General features: G+C 45.0%; 1 protein-coding gene across 2 annotated transcripts; it reads right to left on the reverse strand.

Annotated features, from left to right (window-relative positions):
• Positions 1–289: 289 nt before the first annotated feature.
• XAF1 (XIAP associated factor 1) lies at positions 290–11,663 on the reverse strand. Of its 2 annotated transcripts, XM_050929357.1 has the most exons (8): positions 11,580–11,663; positions 8,899–9,034; positions 8,053–8,109; positions 6,803–7,061; positions 5,359–5,426; positions 4,231–4,578; positions 3,384–3,453; positions 290–2,010 (listed from the first exon to the last, which is right to left on the reverse strand). In XM_050929357.1, the coding sequence occupies exons 1-8, from the start codon at positions 11,609–11,611 to the stop codon at positions 1,997–1,999; spliced, it is 984 nt and encodes a 327-aa protein (XP_050785314.1). In that variant the 5' UTR covers positions 11,612–11,663; the 3' UTR covers positions 290–1,996. The 2 variants fall into 2 exon arrangements, with proteins under 2 accessions (XP_050785314.1, XP_050785313.1); XM_050929356.1 differs by lacking the exon at positions 290–2,010 and having other exon boundaries at positions 3,328–3,453.
• Between the last annotated feature and the right edge of the window lie 5,240 nt (positions 11,664–16,903).

The raw sequence follows: 16,903 nt of genomic DNA on the forward strand, positions 1-16,903 counted from the left end.
AGGAGTGTGACCCTTCCCCTCCCCCTAAAGTCTGAAACATTTGCTGTAGTTACTGTGCTGTATTGCAGTACCACGGCTCTCCCTGTCAATGGAGGGTGGGGATTCTATTGACAAGTGCTGTTTAGAACAGTATTTCGGGGTGAGATTGAAGCTGTTTTTAGTTCAAAGGGTTTGAAACAGATCCAATTATAATTCATTTACTGCAGATAAAAGTCTGGGACCCAAAGATCCCAGACCTAGGCCTCAGTGTGCTGTGCAGACAAAAATGAAGAGACTAATCTAGTAGATCTTTCTATTATAACAAAAATTTATTGGAGTAACCCTGAGGAACAAACCCCCGTAAGGATCAGGGCTGCAACGTGGTAGGGCTCTGCATAGACAATAAACACTCTTTGGTTCAGAGATAATACAATCTTATAGATTTTTGCACATTACAATGACCTGGAATACTAAATTTATTATCCTATGCACACCTGTAAAACAAACACATTATTTTACATTCAGTAAGAAACTGCTACAGAGTGTGAGTTAGTTCCAGCTACAGGCCCATTCTCCCCCAAAAAGCAATTATAGCTATCGATATTCCATAACATGGAGTTGTTCAGCAGCTATTTAGAAAGGGCTTGTCAAAAGTGGTGGACGTCTTTAAAAGTCAGCTACTGACTTCAGTGGAAGCAATGAGTTAGGCTAGTGCTGGCAGCCTTGGAAAAATCTCATCCTGCTTAGAGCTATCTTGTAGGTCTCGTTTCAATAGTCAAACTTGGTTCATTCTGATAGCTGGATGTTTTGTTGATGAGAACGTGAGATGGGAAGCAAGGCGTATTCAGTCACACTTCAGTGGTTTGGAAGCCTGGCTTCTTCAAATAACGTAAATCAACCTTCATTTTCAAATGGATTGATGAACTGGCTGAGAACACACTTAGCAAACAACTTCACGTGATTACTCTGCTCAGCTCCCAGCAACCAGTGGATAGGATCACATACAGCTAGGAGCATTCCAGTACAGAGAAAACATGGTACCAATGAAATAATCTTATGTGTTCACAGGTAACATTTTTACATGTTCTCACTCAACTAGAGTTCAACAGCTGTCTCAATATACAACCTCCACTTGTTGTGCTGGAGATTTAACTTTTCCACCATTTGCCCCTCTCAGTTCGTGGTGAAGCAGTTTGGGCTCAGTAACACCAGGGGCTGAACACTCTCATCTGCCAATGAAGGGCTAAGCCGTGTGGGCTATAGTCCTGCAGTCCATGGCTAAGCCCCCATAAAGTTCAAAGAGACCAGTACTTAGCCCTTTGTTGTGCCGGGTCAAACACTATGAGTCAGTCAGGCTCTCATTGAAGTCAATGGATATGGCAGATGCTCAGCATCGGGCCCAGGGAATCTATAGTGCTTCTAAATTCCTTGAGGGAAAATATTTCCCCTCAAGGAAAGTGACTGCGAAGCATAGGCTGCTCTCAGGGGTGGGTGTGTGTGTATGTGGCTGGGGGAGGAGGCCAGTGGACCTGAGTACAACCTGTCTAGTGGTGTGGGATGGATCACTATGGGACGTTAGGGTCAAAGCTGAAAGCCAACACCTTGAAAGCATCAGTGGAAACACTGTGGGCCAAGTACTTCTGTTACGTTCCTGCACCTTCAGCCACGACGCACCAGTATAGCTGAGAGGAGAATGGGACCTTTAACCTCCGCTCTTGTAACAGGCAGGGCACAGAGAACAAGTGAGTCCCTAAGGAAGGATGACATGTCAATGCCCAAAAGGATGGCAATTGTTGGGGCACAGCTGTGCAGAGCTTTATGGGAAAGCTTGACGACGAGCCTATTTGGTTCAGAATAAATTTCCAATAATGCTTCTTTGTTCTCAGTCTAGTGTAGGAAGCATGATGCTTTTATTCGCTATGTATAAAGCCATGTGTTTAGAATGCCGTTACTAGTGCTGAACTGAAGCCTGGGGTCTGGTGGGGCATCTCTGGTTCCAGTTTCTTCCAGGAGTGCCTCAGAAAGGCTCCTCTGTAAAACAAACAAAACCCGATATAATTTTTTTTATTTTACAATGAACAGGTAAGCCCATGAAGGTATGCCCTTACCTCCCCCTACTCATTTTGACTGAGTCCATTAGAACAGTCCTAAGTACAAGGAAACTGAATACAAACTATGTAATGAATGGGTAAGTATTTCAAGGTACAATCCTGTAGTCCATAGTCAGCCAAAACTCCCTTTAATTTCACACTGTGGTGCATTCTCTGTTTTAGTTGTATGACATCTTTCAGCGTGTAAATATGCTGCCTACAGAGAAAGGCAGCCATTTTGTGTTCAGGTTGGTGCAGTCTGTCTGAGGAGAGACATACACTGTATGCTCTTTCATGGACTTTTGTTCTTGTTTTTTTTCCCCTTGATATAAAACAAGGATAGTTCTAGCTAAAAGTATAAGGTAGCATTTTTGTCTATGGAAAATATTATACAAAGCAATGGGAGATTGTCCTGAGTAACGATTGCAGGATTAGGCCCAAGGTCCTTATAGTTAGCATCACTTAGGCCAGGTCTGTGCACTGTTTTTGCACTGGTATAACTGTCAGGTGAATTATTATTATAGTTTTATCAGTACAGTTACACTGGTACAACCCCTAGTGTGGATGTCATTATACTGGTATAAAGGTGCCTTATCACTTAATGCCCCTTTACATACAGAAATAAACACCTTTAGACTGGTATAATTGTGCCCATTCTAGTGGGGTTGTACTGTTTTTATTATAACAGCATAATTCAAGTCGTATAACACGGGTGGGTGCACAAGCCCTTAATTAAGATGTGATTACTAGAAACTTGTTGTTGGTTCTCAGTGTTGTTGTGCATCTTGAGTACCTAAAATCCTGTCTGCTAGGACAGCTGAAGACCTCATACTATATACAAGGACAGCAGGGAGCTGATTTTAAATTCCTAATGGTATGAAAATGCAGATATGTTTGTTTTAAAGTCTCCCACAGGAGAGTGGCTATAAAATTCAGTATTGACCTGTGGCAGCTTATTGAAGTGGAAAGAACATAAGGCTAGATGTTGGGAGCACCCAAGTTCTAGTCTTTCTGCCTTAACTTGTAGCTTTTGGCAGTTGCAATGCAGCTAGGGCCAAATTTAAGCATTCCTACTGAGTTGGCTTGACAAGGGCCTGGGGGCCTGGAAGATCAGAGCATGGTTTCTAAACATGGAGACTGTATAGGTATACATACCACTATCCTCATTGAAATACCCAGCTTCCCTGTGATTCTTTGATCTTTAACGTTTCCAGAGGCACCTGCTCTGGGAAATGCCCCATCATCCTGATTAACCCAGCAACTGTAGATGTCTCTAACTGAGTTCTACTGTATTTCTTAGGAATATTATAATACCTTGTTTTCCAGGACTCCATGTTGGTTTCCTCCTGAGACTTTGCAAAGAAGCTAGACGCAGACATTTTCTCTGAAGAAATGAATAATAATGACAATGAATACAAAAGAACATAGCCCTGCATCCTTAAGGGATCCACGCTTGGTTAGGAGACAACTCGGTCCCGACACAGGCCTTCAGACCTGAGGCTAGCTCCGCCCCTGCTACAGCATAACCCTAATCACACTCCCCATGCTGTATTTATGTATTGGGAAGTGAAGGGGGAAGAAGAGGACGAGTGCCTTGCAGGATCTGACCCTAGAGTCAAGGGACCTGACTTTTACTTACTCCATTACTGCATTTGAGGCAGGGATGAGAGGGAGATTAAAGGAGGTTTTAAGCCATCTTTGCCACCTTTGGCACCGACTTCCCCTCTGCTGGGTAGGTGCTTAACCCCTGCCTCCCTTGCCCTGCCCTTGCCCCACCCCCATTCCACCCCTTCCCCAAAGTCCCCATCACCTTCCCCCAAATCCCTGCCTCTTCTCTGCCTCCTCCCCAAGTGTGCTGCATTCCCACTCCTCCCCCTCCCTCCTGGAAAGTTCTAAGCGCCGCCGAACAGCTGTTAGGTGGCAGGGGGGTGGGAAGCGCTGGGAGGGGGGGGAGAAATGGAGATGCGGCGCGCCTGGTTGGGGGGGAGGAGGCGAGGAGGGAGAGCTTGGCTGCCAGTGGATGCTGTGCACCCGCTAATTTTTCCCCGTGGGTGCTCCAGACCTGGAGCACCCACAGAGTCGGCGCCTCTGGCTGTCCCCAGCACCCCTTCACTGTCCACCATCACCAAGAGTGTGCAGTGGCGTACGTAGCATTTCTCACCTCGTGCTTCCTTAGAGTCGGACCTGGGAGGAGGATATTGCACTGGGAACAGGTCACCAACACATCGTAAGTCATTGGGTCTTCAAGAGCCTTAGGCAGTACAGGATCCACTGTGGCAGTGAAAGCAGGGCGGCCTGCTGACTTTTTGTTCTTCAGTGGCTTGAGGGAGGGCCTAGACGCAGAAGATAAGTCCTTTTCCTTCCGCTTCGGGCGAACGTCCTTCCACGCTATGGCTGCATTCTCACGGGGGGGAGACGTAACCAGAGAGGAAGGTGGGAGCGGGTGGGATTTTGTAACTGACTGGCTGGCGAGAATCTCCGCCAGTTTGGAGAGTGGGCTACACTCATTCTGTGGCGGACAGTTAAAAAGAATGAGAGAAAAAAGGAAATAGCCAGATGGTGAACCAATGATGGGTGTCCTTGATGGTGCTGGGAAAAGATATAGTCTGCACAGCGGTTTAATATAAGAAAGAATTAAAAACATCAAAATGAGATAATGGGAGACTAAACGCCAATAAAGATGGAGGTCTTAAAAAACAGTAGGGAGGGAGAAAAGTTCTACAAAACCGACTACAACTAAAAGTCCCCTCTGGGGTGGGGGAGTCAGTGTTTGCAGGTGGTTTACAAAGAGAGGAGGATGGAGTCCAGGTAGATGCTCCAATGAGGAGTGAGGTTCTCATTAGAAGCTTCTGCAGCAAAGGCACCATCGAACTGGCTCAAAGGTTAGTAGCAGCCTTTTCAGAACAGAGACCCCCTCAGGGCAACAGAGCTGGGGCCTATATGCTTCAGGGCTTTATTGACCAGTCTATCTCAACGTGCCACTGCCTAGGAAGTGGGTGAGAAGGATACAGGGGGCATGGAATGTCACAGCTGTTTGCATTCTGCATCAGCAGTGAGAGGCTAAGATCCCTGGAGGAGCCCTGCCAAACAAGGACTGGTGCTAAGGGCCAAGCTCGTGGTCACAAGGGCATGTGTAGCTGTTGCCAGCTGGCCATGGATACCAAGAGCTGTGCAAACTGCGCAGCCAAAACATGTTGTCCTACTGAAACCAATATGTGGATTTAAATAGAAAAGGCCTGGCTTGAATGAGGCCCAAGCTCTTTGCGGGTTTAGCTCCCAAACCACTTACCAGGTGTTGGAGGTACTGGTCATCTGGGAAGCACTTATTGCACTGCTGGCAAAGATTGTCACTGAGACCTTCAGAGGAGAAAAGGAAAGGATCTATCAGTAATGCGCAGAGCTGGCACAAGTCAGTAAAATACCATACCCAGGCTCCCCAAACTCAGGTCACGCTGACCAGTCCTAGAGGCACCCGATCCAAACACCACTGAACTTCAAGGGACCAAAGCCTAAGGCGGATATGGATCTGGACTTCACTGTTGGCTCCTATTAAATAAACTCAAGTTCTGACCTTCCTTCCCTGCTGAACTTTGGAGTGGTTGAAATCTGAGTCTGGATCCACACTTCACACCTCAGGCCCATCTCTACTTAGTGCTATGCTACAAAGGATTGTATATTTCCCAGTGAGTACGTTCTTGCTCTGTATCCCCCCTTGTTCTTCATGGTGCCTACCAATGATTCTGAGGAAGGACAGTGTTCACAAATGATCACCCACTTATCCTGTCACCCTCTGGTCAGACCTCTTCTCTTACCCAACAGAAAACCATCCACAGCCCCAAGGGACCATGATGCTATCGAATACTTCAGTAATGTGCCTGGCTGTTGACACTTCAGTAGGAAGAAAGCCTATCGCTCAAATGTGCTCCTTTTAAAGGTCACTATAACAGGCTGGCAACATGGACTCTAAATACGCTACCAGATTAGCAAGCGCTGAACCTGGTGGGACAGGCTTAAGTGGGGTTTGCTTCTCTGAGATATGATATCAGGAGGAGACTGAGAGGCTCTAGGGCATGGGCTCCAAGAGCAGTCAAGCTTGAAGATTAAGCCAAACCCCAGGAAGGGGGTGAATTTGTTGCGCTTCAGCTAGTGTGTTTGCAAAGGTGCTTGTTTAGTCACTCTTGGCAGTTTGCAATAGAAGTAGGATTGTTATGCAAACTTAATCAGATTGGTTTACTGGGATTGTGGTCCCTGCCTGACAGAGAACACTGTCCTCCAGTTCTTGCACAACCAAAAATTACCCTTAAAGCCAACAGGAATTTGGGGGAAAATAAGGAATCGTTGATCAGGCCCTAAAATGTCACTAGCTGAAAAATCAAAGGTGTGACTCTTATTTACACTAAGGCCCTTTTACATTGCCAGGGGCCTCTTGTAGACAAAAATAAGGCCCAATGTTTGAGTTATGCCGCTATACATACAGACCAACTCCACTGACATCAACAGAACTGCTCTGGATTTACAGTTGTGGATGTAATTCAGAGCAGAAACTGGCCCTTTGGCTGTGGCTGGTTAGACAATAACCCCTTGTGGGGACTTTCACACTATACAGGACAACCTGGATTATCAAAAGTCATAGAAAATTGTGAATACAGTCATTACAGATAACTGGGAATTTCCAAAGCAACAGGTGCTGGAGCAATGTGACCCTGTTACAGATCATGAGAGATTTTGGGTACCTGAGGGTGGGAGAATAGAGGTTTGACGAGCAGACTCCTCACTGGGTTGATAGTGCATCTCACCATTGCTTGATAGCTTCTTGCCATTCTGACAAATGTCTTTGTGCTTGTCCAAGTCCTTGTACATGATGTATTTGTTACACTCCCAACAGAGCTCAGTGCGACTACCACAGGCCTTCTGGTGCCTCTGCAGCTTATTGAAGGGCATTTCCAGCTCACAGAATGTGCATTTCAGTGATCGCTCATTACATTTATAGGACTGCATGTGGGCAGAGGAAATTATTGCAAACAGTAAATCAAAGCCGAAAGCATAAGGATGTTGGGCTGCAGAAATCGCTGCCAGCTCTGAAAATGTCCCCACTAACCATAGGCACCAAGTTCTCCTGGCGCTGGTGGGTGCTCAACCGCTTGCTCCACCCCCGGTCCATTCTGCCTTTGCCTCTGCCCCATTCCAACTCCTTCCCCAAAGTCTCCGCCCCCTCCCTGTCCCTATTGGATCCCTTCCCCAAATCCCCGCCCTGTCCCCGCCTCCTCCGCATAGCACACCGCGTTCCCACTCCTCCCCCTCCCTCTCACAGCTTGTTATGCTGTGAAATAGCTGTTTTGCGGTGGCAAGCACTGGGAGGAGAAGCGGGGACGCGGCGCACTCAGGGGAGGAGGTGGAGGTGAGCTGGGGCAGAGAGGGACAGGGAACTGCCGGTGGGTGCAGAGCACCCACCAATTTTTTCCTTGTGGGTGCTCTAGCCCCAGAGCACCCACAGAGTCGGTGCCTATGCCGCTAACTTCTCCATCCTCACCTTGTTCCACATCTCCTTCCTAACCATTCCCACCATCTGCTTCTCCCACCTCAGCATTGCACCTTCTTGCAGGTCACCCCTATGCTTAGAATGGTCTCTCACTTTTCAAAGCCTCCTCCTTGGAATTGTAAGAGACATCAGCTTGGACGGCAGGGCAGAAAAGATTGGGCCCCATGAGATGTGCAGAGGTCATAGACTCTCCTAGACAATCCCTGCAAAACTACATGGGAAGAGAAGGGTAGGGACAGTGCGCACAATGCTTGTTTAACTGTAAAATGTTCTGTTAAATTAAACTAAGGAATGACTGTCATGCTTATGCTGTCTGACTTGGGCGCTGTTACATTTCAGCAGTCAAGATGTTTATTTTGCAGTCATTCCTTTTCAGTGCATCTCAAGGTGATTTGTCAGAGATGATCTGAATAGGATTCTGATATTATACATCACTCTACTCACCTCATGATTCTCCAGCAGGTATTTCTGCATGCTTTGGTGACACAGTTTACATCTGACCTGAAAGTGAAGGGGGAAAAGATTTAGTAGGTTGCTTAGGGGAAAATACAAAATAGATCATGGGGGAACCCTACAAAGATGTCTGGTGGCATCTCATGCCAACTCTGCTTCAGGCTAATTGCCTAGTATGGTGTCTCTGTTTTCATCCCATTTGATTAAAAGCTGGTGGAGATTGTAGTTTTTGCAGCAGGGACTGAGCTATGTTATGCAAGATTTAATGGAAAATACAATTCTGATCTGGCTGTTCAAATGCAGGATTTGGCCATTTTATTCAGGCATCCAAACCTGAAAGTTCGCCAAGCTCAGTGCTAAGGACAAGAGCCACAAAGTTATTTAGGGTCCTAACTCCCATTGATTTAGATGGAAGTTAGGAGCCTATAGCCCTATCGATATAGGGACAGAAGCTCAACTAGTGTAAGATATCATTTCTGTATTGACATCAGTGGATTATGTTGATTTACACTTGCTGAAGATGGCTCCAGTAGGACCTGATTCCCCATTCTGTTACACTAGTTTTATGCACTGAAATCAATGGCGTTACACAAGCATATAATAGGCGTAACAAAGTGGAGTCAGGTCTATGTGTTCTCTAGGCCACAGACCCTCAGCTTGAGCATGTAAGTGCCATGTGGCTGGATGGGAGCTGTGAGCCGGGAGGAGAGGATATTTTCTGCTCTTCAGCTATAGTCGTTCGTTGCTATTTGACATCCAATAGCATGGCCGAGCTAAAATGAAACCTAGCTCATAGCTGGGAGCTCTTGTTATTTCAGGAAATAGAGCAACTCTCACCTGCTTATGTTCTTCTTCCTGATGCTTCTCCATCTCCTTTAGAGCAATAGGTTCATTGCACTCTGGACAGACAGCAAGAAATCGCATGCAGTGGGCTTCGTGGAGAGAGAAATTGGCAGCAGACACATCTCGTTTACTGTGTGGCATGGAAAAGGGGAAGGAAAAGAATGTTACTGGACCTCCTTTAACTCAACTGGCTTGTCCCTGAACATTAGAGATTAATATTTATAGTTGTGCCCTGTTTGATTGAGACATTTGGACTCCATTACTGAGGTGGTGCTGTTCTACTATGAACATCTTTAAAGGGGACAGGCACCTTCAGTGGACTTAGGCCCAAAATATCTGGGTCTGATTCTCCTTTCACACATGTGCGAATCAGGAATAACTCCAACTAAGTCACACAGGGGTAAAGTTAATGCAAGAGGAGAATTGAGCCCTATATTCAGATGGGGCGCTGCGAAGTTTGGAGGTGGATTCTAGCTGTCCTCAAGTTTGGAGAACTTTGGTCTTCAATGGATCTAGGACACTGTACATCAGTTGAGGATCTACTCCATAGATTTTTGGTCATGATTATGATAATTTGTTTAGGGTTCCCAAGGCTGGGAAGTTAGGTATGGGTTCCCGCTAGGCCAGTGGCTCTCAACCTTTCCAGATCACTGTACCCCAGGGGTTCTCAAATTGGGGGTTGGGACCCCTCAGCGGGTCACATGGTTATTAAATGGGGGTCATGAGCTGTCAGCCTCCACCCCAAATCTCACTTTGTCTCCAGCACTTATAATGGTGTTTAAATTAAAAACACTTTTTATATATTTTAAGGGGTGTTGCACTAGGAGGCTTGCTATATGAAAGGGGTCACCAGTACAATAGTTTGAGAACCACTGCTGTACCCCTTTCAGGAGACAATAACAGAGTTCAAAAAAGAACTAGATAAGTTCATGGAGGACAGGTCCATCAATGGCTATTAGCCAGGATGGGCAGGGATGGTGTCCCTAGCCTGTTTGCCAGAAGCTGGGAATGGGTGACAGGGGATGGATCACTTGATGATTCCCTGTTCCGTTCATTCCCTCTGGGGCACCTGGCATTGATCACTGGCGGGAGACAGGATACTGGGTTAGATGGATCCAGTATGGCCGTTCTTATGTTCTTGGGAGTCTGATTTGTATTGCATACCCCTAAGTTTCACCTCACTTAAAAACTACTTGCTTACAAAATCAGACACAAAAATACAAAACTGTCACAGCACATTAGTATGGAAAAATCACCGACTTTCTTATTTTTACCATATAATTAGAAAATAAACCCCCTGGAATACCAATATTGTACTTACATTCCAATGAAAAGAGCAGTATGAGCCAGTCAATGTCTGCATGAAATTGTAATTTGTACTGACTCTGCTAGTGCTTCTTCTGTAGCCTGTTGTAAAACTAGGCAAATATTGAGATGAGTTGATGAACCCCCTGGAAGACCTCTGCATACCCCTAGCTGGAGAACCACTACCCTAGGCTGCCATAGTGACCCCTGCTATTAATGGGAGGATGAAGAGACTGATTAGCCTGGATGGGGGAACTTTGGGGGACTTAGCCAGAGAGTTAAGTCATTTTGGTGGCAGAAAGAACCATTGGGCATGAGGCGAAACTGAGGCACTGGCAGGGATTGGAGGCACCTTGCTACAGATCCCTATTCCAGATTTCATGAAAACTAACTTTCCCTTTAGGTTGGTTAGTCCATAATCAGGGAATTCCCTCAGCTTCTTTTGAAGCAGTTGGTACTTGCTGTTGCCACAGACAGATGAGTCTCTGGTCTGACCCTGTGTGGCATTTCCTGTGTTCCTAGGTGTGTGCACATAGAAGCAGAATATGGACAGTAACCAATGGGGAAGGATAGTAACCAACGGGGAAGGATCTGTCCATGATAAAGAAAAAAGTGTGTTTTTTAAAATACAAAAGTAGTTTAAAAACTCTTGGCAGCTTGTTTGTAAAGTTGAACACAAAGCAGATAACCCTTCCAACCACATTGCTGCTGGCTGCCTCAACAACCTGCTCTGCCCCTGCCTTCCTCCTCACTGAAAGAGACGAAGGGGAGCTCTTTAGAGCAGTATCAGAGTGGTAGCCGTGTTAGGCTGCAGCCACAAAAACAATGAGGAGTCTGGTGGCACCTTAAAGACTAACAGATTAAGCCCAAATAAATCTTAGTCTTTAAGGTGCCACCGGCCTCCTCATTGTTTTAGAGCACTGGCTCTCAATCTTTCCAGGCTACTGTACCCCTTTCAGGAGTCTGATTGGCCTTGTGTACCCCCAAGTTTCACCCTACTTAAACTCCTTGCTTACAAAGTCTGACCTAGAAATAAAAAACTGGCAGTGTACTGTTACTGAACATTTGCTGACTTTCTCATTTTGCCATAGAATTATAAAATAAATCCACAGGAATATAAATATTGTACTTTCACTTCAGGGTATAGAATATAGAGCAGCATAAACAAGTCATTGTCTGCATGAAATTTTAGTTTGTATGAACTTTGCTAGTACTTTTCCTGTATCCTGTTTGTAAAACTAGAAACTTGTCTAGATGAGCTGATGTACCCCTGGAAGACCTCTGCATACCCCTGATTGAGAACCATGGGGCTAGAGCCTCTATAACCCTCAGATATAAATATCACACCGGGGAAATAAAGGATTTCTTACCAGTTCTTGCAGAACTTGCTCTCCTCCTCCATGGTTTCTCTGGGGCTGTGCCCCTCTTTCTCTTTCGTTATTTATTTGGTCACCCTGTAGGGAGAGAAATGAAACTGAAACTGTCTGTCATACTAACCCAACCCTAAATCACAGGTCTGCCAACAAAATCTGTGAAACAGGAAGAGTGCTTGTGAGTAGGGAGGGGCAGTGTTTGGTGGTGGTGGTTGTTCCCCAACAGCTGGGATGAGTCCCGTCCTGGAATGGACTCAAAGCCAACAGATCCAACCAAGTCTCCAGGTGCTGTATTTGGGGTGGTATTTCCACCTCCTTCCTTTGTACCCCAAATTAGTTTGAATACAATCAGTCAGTGGCTCTCAATTTCTCCAGACTGCTGTACCTCTTCCAGGAGTCTGATTTGTCTTGCATACACCCAAGTTTCACCTCACTTAAAAACTACTTGCTTACAAAATCTGACATAAAAATACAAAAAGTGGCACCGCACAGTGTTACTGAAAAATTGCTGAATTTCTCATTTTGACCATAGAATTATAAAATAAATCAACTGAAATATAAATACTGCACTTACATTTCAGTGTATAGTATATAGAATGGTATAAACCAGTCATTGTCTGTATGAAATTTTAGTTTGTACTGATTTTGCTAGTGCTTTTTCAGTAGCCTGTTGTAAAACTAGGCAAATATGTAGATGAGTTGCTGTACACCCTGGAACATCTCTGCATACTCCCAGAGGTATGCGTACCCCGGTTGACAAGGACTGCAATAAGTAATTTGCCTAGTTGCATGCAGACTTTTTTCTCTGGGACTGTGAAAGCCTTCAGAGGAAGGGGGAGCTCTTCACCCACTCAACTCCAGCCCTGAGGCTGCCTATGATCAGATGGCCAGTCTGCAGAGTCAAACTTTCTTGTTGCAGGGGGACAGCACAGGGATCTGTTCCTCCACCCCATTCCTGCCCTTTGCTGTGAATTCCTTTGCCGAGGACAAAGAAAACATGAATGGCCTTCAGTGGATTCCTTGGTCCTTGGCAGACAGCCTTCCTGGTGACCACAAGAGGGAGTTAGCATTCCCTTGTTTTCCTCTTATTTTTCTCTAACCAGGCTTTGTGTGGCTTGCACTATACAGTAAATCCCAGCCCTGGTCTAATGGGTCTTTCCCATCTCCTATTTAGTCCAGAACCCATGCAAGTGCAGGATACGATCCTCTAAGAAAAGGTGCATCAGAAATTGAAATGTGAACCTGCCCAATATTCATCTGACTTGGGACAAAGCCCTGACAGATGAAGCAAGATGACCAAAGGAAAAACTCCCAGCCTGTTTTCAAGTTGTCACTGTGTGGGAAACTGGTAGAATGTTTCATACCTAGGGCATTTTCTCAAAGGTCTTAGAAGGAGCCCGGCATCCGCTGGCTGTTAAACCGACCTTGTATGACATTTTGCTTATAAACGAGCTGCAAGTTTCCCTCCATCCATAACGTTTTATCCTAATGGATGAGCACAGGACTAGGAGTCAGGAGACTTGGTTCTAGTTGTGTCGTAGATGAGCCCTACTTTAAGTGAGTTTGTGTGGGGGAGAACGTAGACAGAGCATCATAAAATAAAAAGCAGATAATCTAACACACCACAGGCTAATCTCAAGATGAATCTCACTCAGTGGGCTTCAGGCTGTCTTGTTACTACTGTGGAAGATTACTTACAGCTCGGGCGTTGGTAGGTAGCTTAGAAAGGTTACCTCCACCTCACCAATCCCCCATGGTGTCTGTATCTCCTCCAAGCCACATCCTCCTTTGTTAGTACAGCTCACGGGTCTCTGACCATGTGACAATGTCCATTGTTATCTTAGCCAATCAGAAAGAGCCCTATGGCCTGGTTTCCAAGTTCAGTTTCCCATTAGCATTTGGGCTTTACATCAGGGCACGGGTCTGAATCCCTTTGGGGTGACTTTGCTTTCATTCATTCTCCCTTTGTCTGTCCAGAGAACTATCAATGGGAAAAAATGTGCATGTGGCTGCAGGGTGCTTCTCACCCCTGAAAGATGGTTGGTACCTGTGGCACTTCCTATTAACTCCTAGTGCTCACAGAGCACCATTTATCATAACTCTCAAACCACTTCATAAAGAGAGATCATGATCCCCTTTTTACATACACAGGGGGCCCAACAAGGTCACCCGGCAGGCCAGGGGCAGAGCTGGAAATAGAGCTCAGGTTTCTCAAGTCCCAGTCCATTACCTCTAAGCACACTGCCTCCCTGTGGAGACAAGTCCTGGGTTTGGGGAGTGTAACACTTCCAGATCACTCTTGGGATGGCTTTTTGTTTTGCCTAATAACCCTCAAGCCATGTCAGGAGAACTTTTTTGGTATGAAGAAAGGCAAATCTGTGGGCCTCAAGCCTCCCCTTTGCCCTAGTGCAAATATTGTGATGGTTGGGATCTGCGGGGGCACTTGAACTTGCAAACGCACTAGATTTAAAGAGCAGGGGTCGTGACAGGACATTTTCAGTGATTGGTTCTTGATTGTGGAATTCACTCTCTTTCATTGGTCCAACACAGTTGGGATCTATTGATGTTTCCAGTCAAACTGCAAGTCGTCTTTTTGTTGCGTAGTGAGCTGACTGGGATATAGGTGGTTGTGGAAGAAGGCTTGTATGTGTGTTGTGCTGGGATATTTCTTTTTGGCTGCTGATCCACATGAAATTTGGACTAAGTGTAAATCATTATAAGGCTCTAGATTTCTAGAGATGCGCTTCTAATGAATCACAGGGAATAAGTTAGGGGGAAGAGTAGTAGAATTCTGTTCCATTGCATCCCTTCCCCGTTTCAATCCTGATAGAATTCTTTCCGTTAGGACTTCCTGGTGGACAACCTATGTCCTGACGACGAAAAGCTTGTATCAGTGAATGGAAACATGAGATTACTGCAGCACTAATAATGGAAACAAATGGTCACTCTTTACATTAAGGTTCCATTTATAAATGGTTTATAAAGAGTTAATAGGTGTTATAAGTACGTTACAGACACAATAATATGTTAGAGATAGTAATAAGCACACCAGAGGAGAGTGATATAGATGTTTATAAGCTACGTATTGACTTGCTGGATTCTGTAAGACTCTCTAGCAATTGATGAACCATCTATTACAAATATATTGGTTAACCTTTAAATGGGCTTTGAAGATACAGTGACTCAAATATTAGTTGCAAAGGATAATATTTCATATTTATTATTTATTGTAATGCCCATGATCTGCTAGGTGCTTTCCAGTCATATAAAACACTCAGAGGGGCTCAGTCGAAGGATGGACAGTTGGACAGGTAGATAGACGTCAAGGAAGGGGATTTTCTGGGCAAAGCAACGAGATTTGCTATAATCTGGATTTCTGCTCTTGTACCTGGGCAGCCTAGAGCGGGATTTCTGCAACTTCTGGGGTCCCGGTGCCACGCACATTTAAACCAGCTGTCATAATGACAAGAGGTCGGGTAGGCCAAATTTGAGTGAGTGGCCTTGCAATCCTATGAGCCAGGTCACAACTCTACTCTCAGGAATTTGGTCATCAGGGGAACAGAGCCAAAACTGAATGACACTGCAACCCTGGAGAGTGCAACACCTGGAGTGGAGAGCCACACCAAGCCAGCCCCACAGCACAGAAATTGCAGAAGCCATGCCGCCTGGGACCGGGACTTGGACTCTGCATTTTGGGACTGTCCCATCCAATTCAGGACAGATGGTCACCCTATTTCACGTGTGCTTAACTTTCTTTACTCATCAATTAGACCCATGCAAATCAATACTTATGAAAATGAGGTCCTAAGGCTCAGATTCTTCATTGCTTTGCCCTGTGTCATTTGCACCCATGCAAAGCGAATGACTGCACTCCTTTTGCAGTGGTGTAATTGACTACAAGGTGAGTACCCAAAATCACTGGATACTTTGAAAATGTTGAGACTTTGCCTCTGTCTGTAATATGGGATAATGTTCATTCCTCTACTGGGGGGTTGAGAAGAATCTTTAGTTAATGTTTGCAGAGTGTCTCCAGAATGCCACACGTGGGCTAAGTGTTATTAAATCAGAGTTCATTTCACTCTGGTTAATTTTCTGCCTCTATCAAAAAGCAAAACAAAAAAATCCAGTACTGCCCAGACATGGAAATAATTAATGTTCATTTGGATAAACACAAATTATGTAACACAGCAGAGAAAAGGCTTTTGAAAAAATATGTAAATGAGATGGCAGCCATCAGGAAGTAATGGAAGGACAGGCAGACTACAATGTTGCCAATTACAATTTAAAAAATTTTTTTTCAGTCTTTACTGTGTACAGTATTTGAAACTCTCCTTGGGGTTTGACTAAACTGTACTGGAAGTACCATCTGGGGCTCAAAAGTCTGGTCAGCAAGGGACGGTGACCAAGAGGTTCATAATGAAGGCTTTTATGTAGAAAGTTATTGGGCACAGGGATTGTACCGAAAGAACTGTAAGTTCAGAGTTACAAAAGCTCTTCTTGGAAAAATATCAGATGCTGCAATAGGAACCCAGTCAAAAGATATTCCTAAAAGAACACTGTGGACTGACGGAGGCTACAAAAAGTACTTAGTGTGGCAGAGGAGGGCAGAAGAAACAGAAGGTAATGAACAGTGATGTCCCCTGAATGCCAGTAATAACTCTCTTTCAGTTTTAAGGCTTGTACGATTACGTTATGCACTAGAAGGTTTACACACAAGACATGTTTTAGGCGTCTGATCAAATTAAGCATCATACAGAGAGCTAAGTTCTGAACCAGTTGTTTTTTTCAGTGTCAAAAGACAGGGCAGTAGAAGTTTTCTGCTAAAACCTAGTACATTTAAGCATCAGATCCCTCCCCCCCACAAGTATCAGAGCTCTTTCAGGTCTTGGTGAGTTTAATTTCATTAAGGTTTTGCACTTCCAAATATTGTTGAAGCTGCAATGTTTTAATTGTTTTTAAAAATTGATTGCTTTGACACCAGGATGTTGTGCTTGCAGGATGTGTGCTTATGTGGTTGGCCAGTGTTTGAACTGAAGATGGATGGGTTCGGAGAAATTTCTGTCTCTAAATAAGCCCACTGCTACCTGTAAGCCGTCCCTGTCTAGTGATAACAGCAGTCACTGGAATCCATGGGTCAGGAGGAGGAGAAGATATCTCTGAAAAGCAATTTCTTTGAAATGAGCCAGATTACACCAAATAGTCTTTATTTTCTAATTTCCCCACCTGGAACTCTTACCTCCCAAACACTGCAATTGTCAGACCCTTTGACAGATATTTTGCTGCAATGTCCCATTCGCTGGTGGACCTGTGTTGTGCCATGG

This window comes from Gopherus flavomarginatus, chromosome 19 (assembly GCF_025201925.1).
Source record: "Gopherus flavomarginatus isolate rGopFla2 chromosome 19, rGopFla2.mat.asm, whole genome shotgun sequence".
Lineage (NCBI taxonomy): Eukaryota > Metazoa > Chordata > Testudines > Testudinidae > Gopherus > Gopherus flavomarginatus.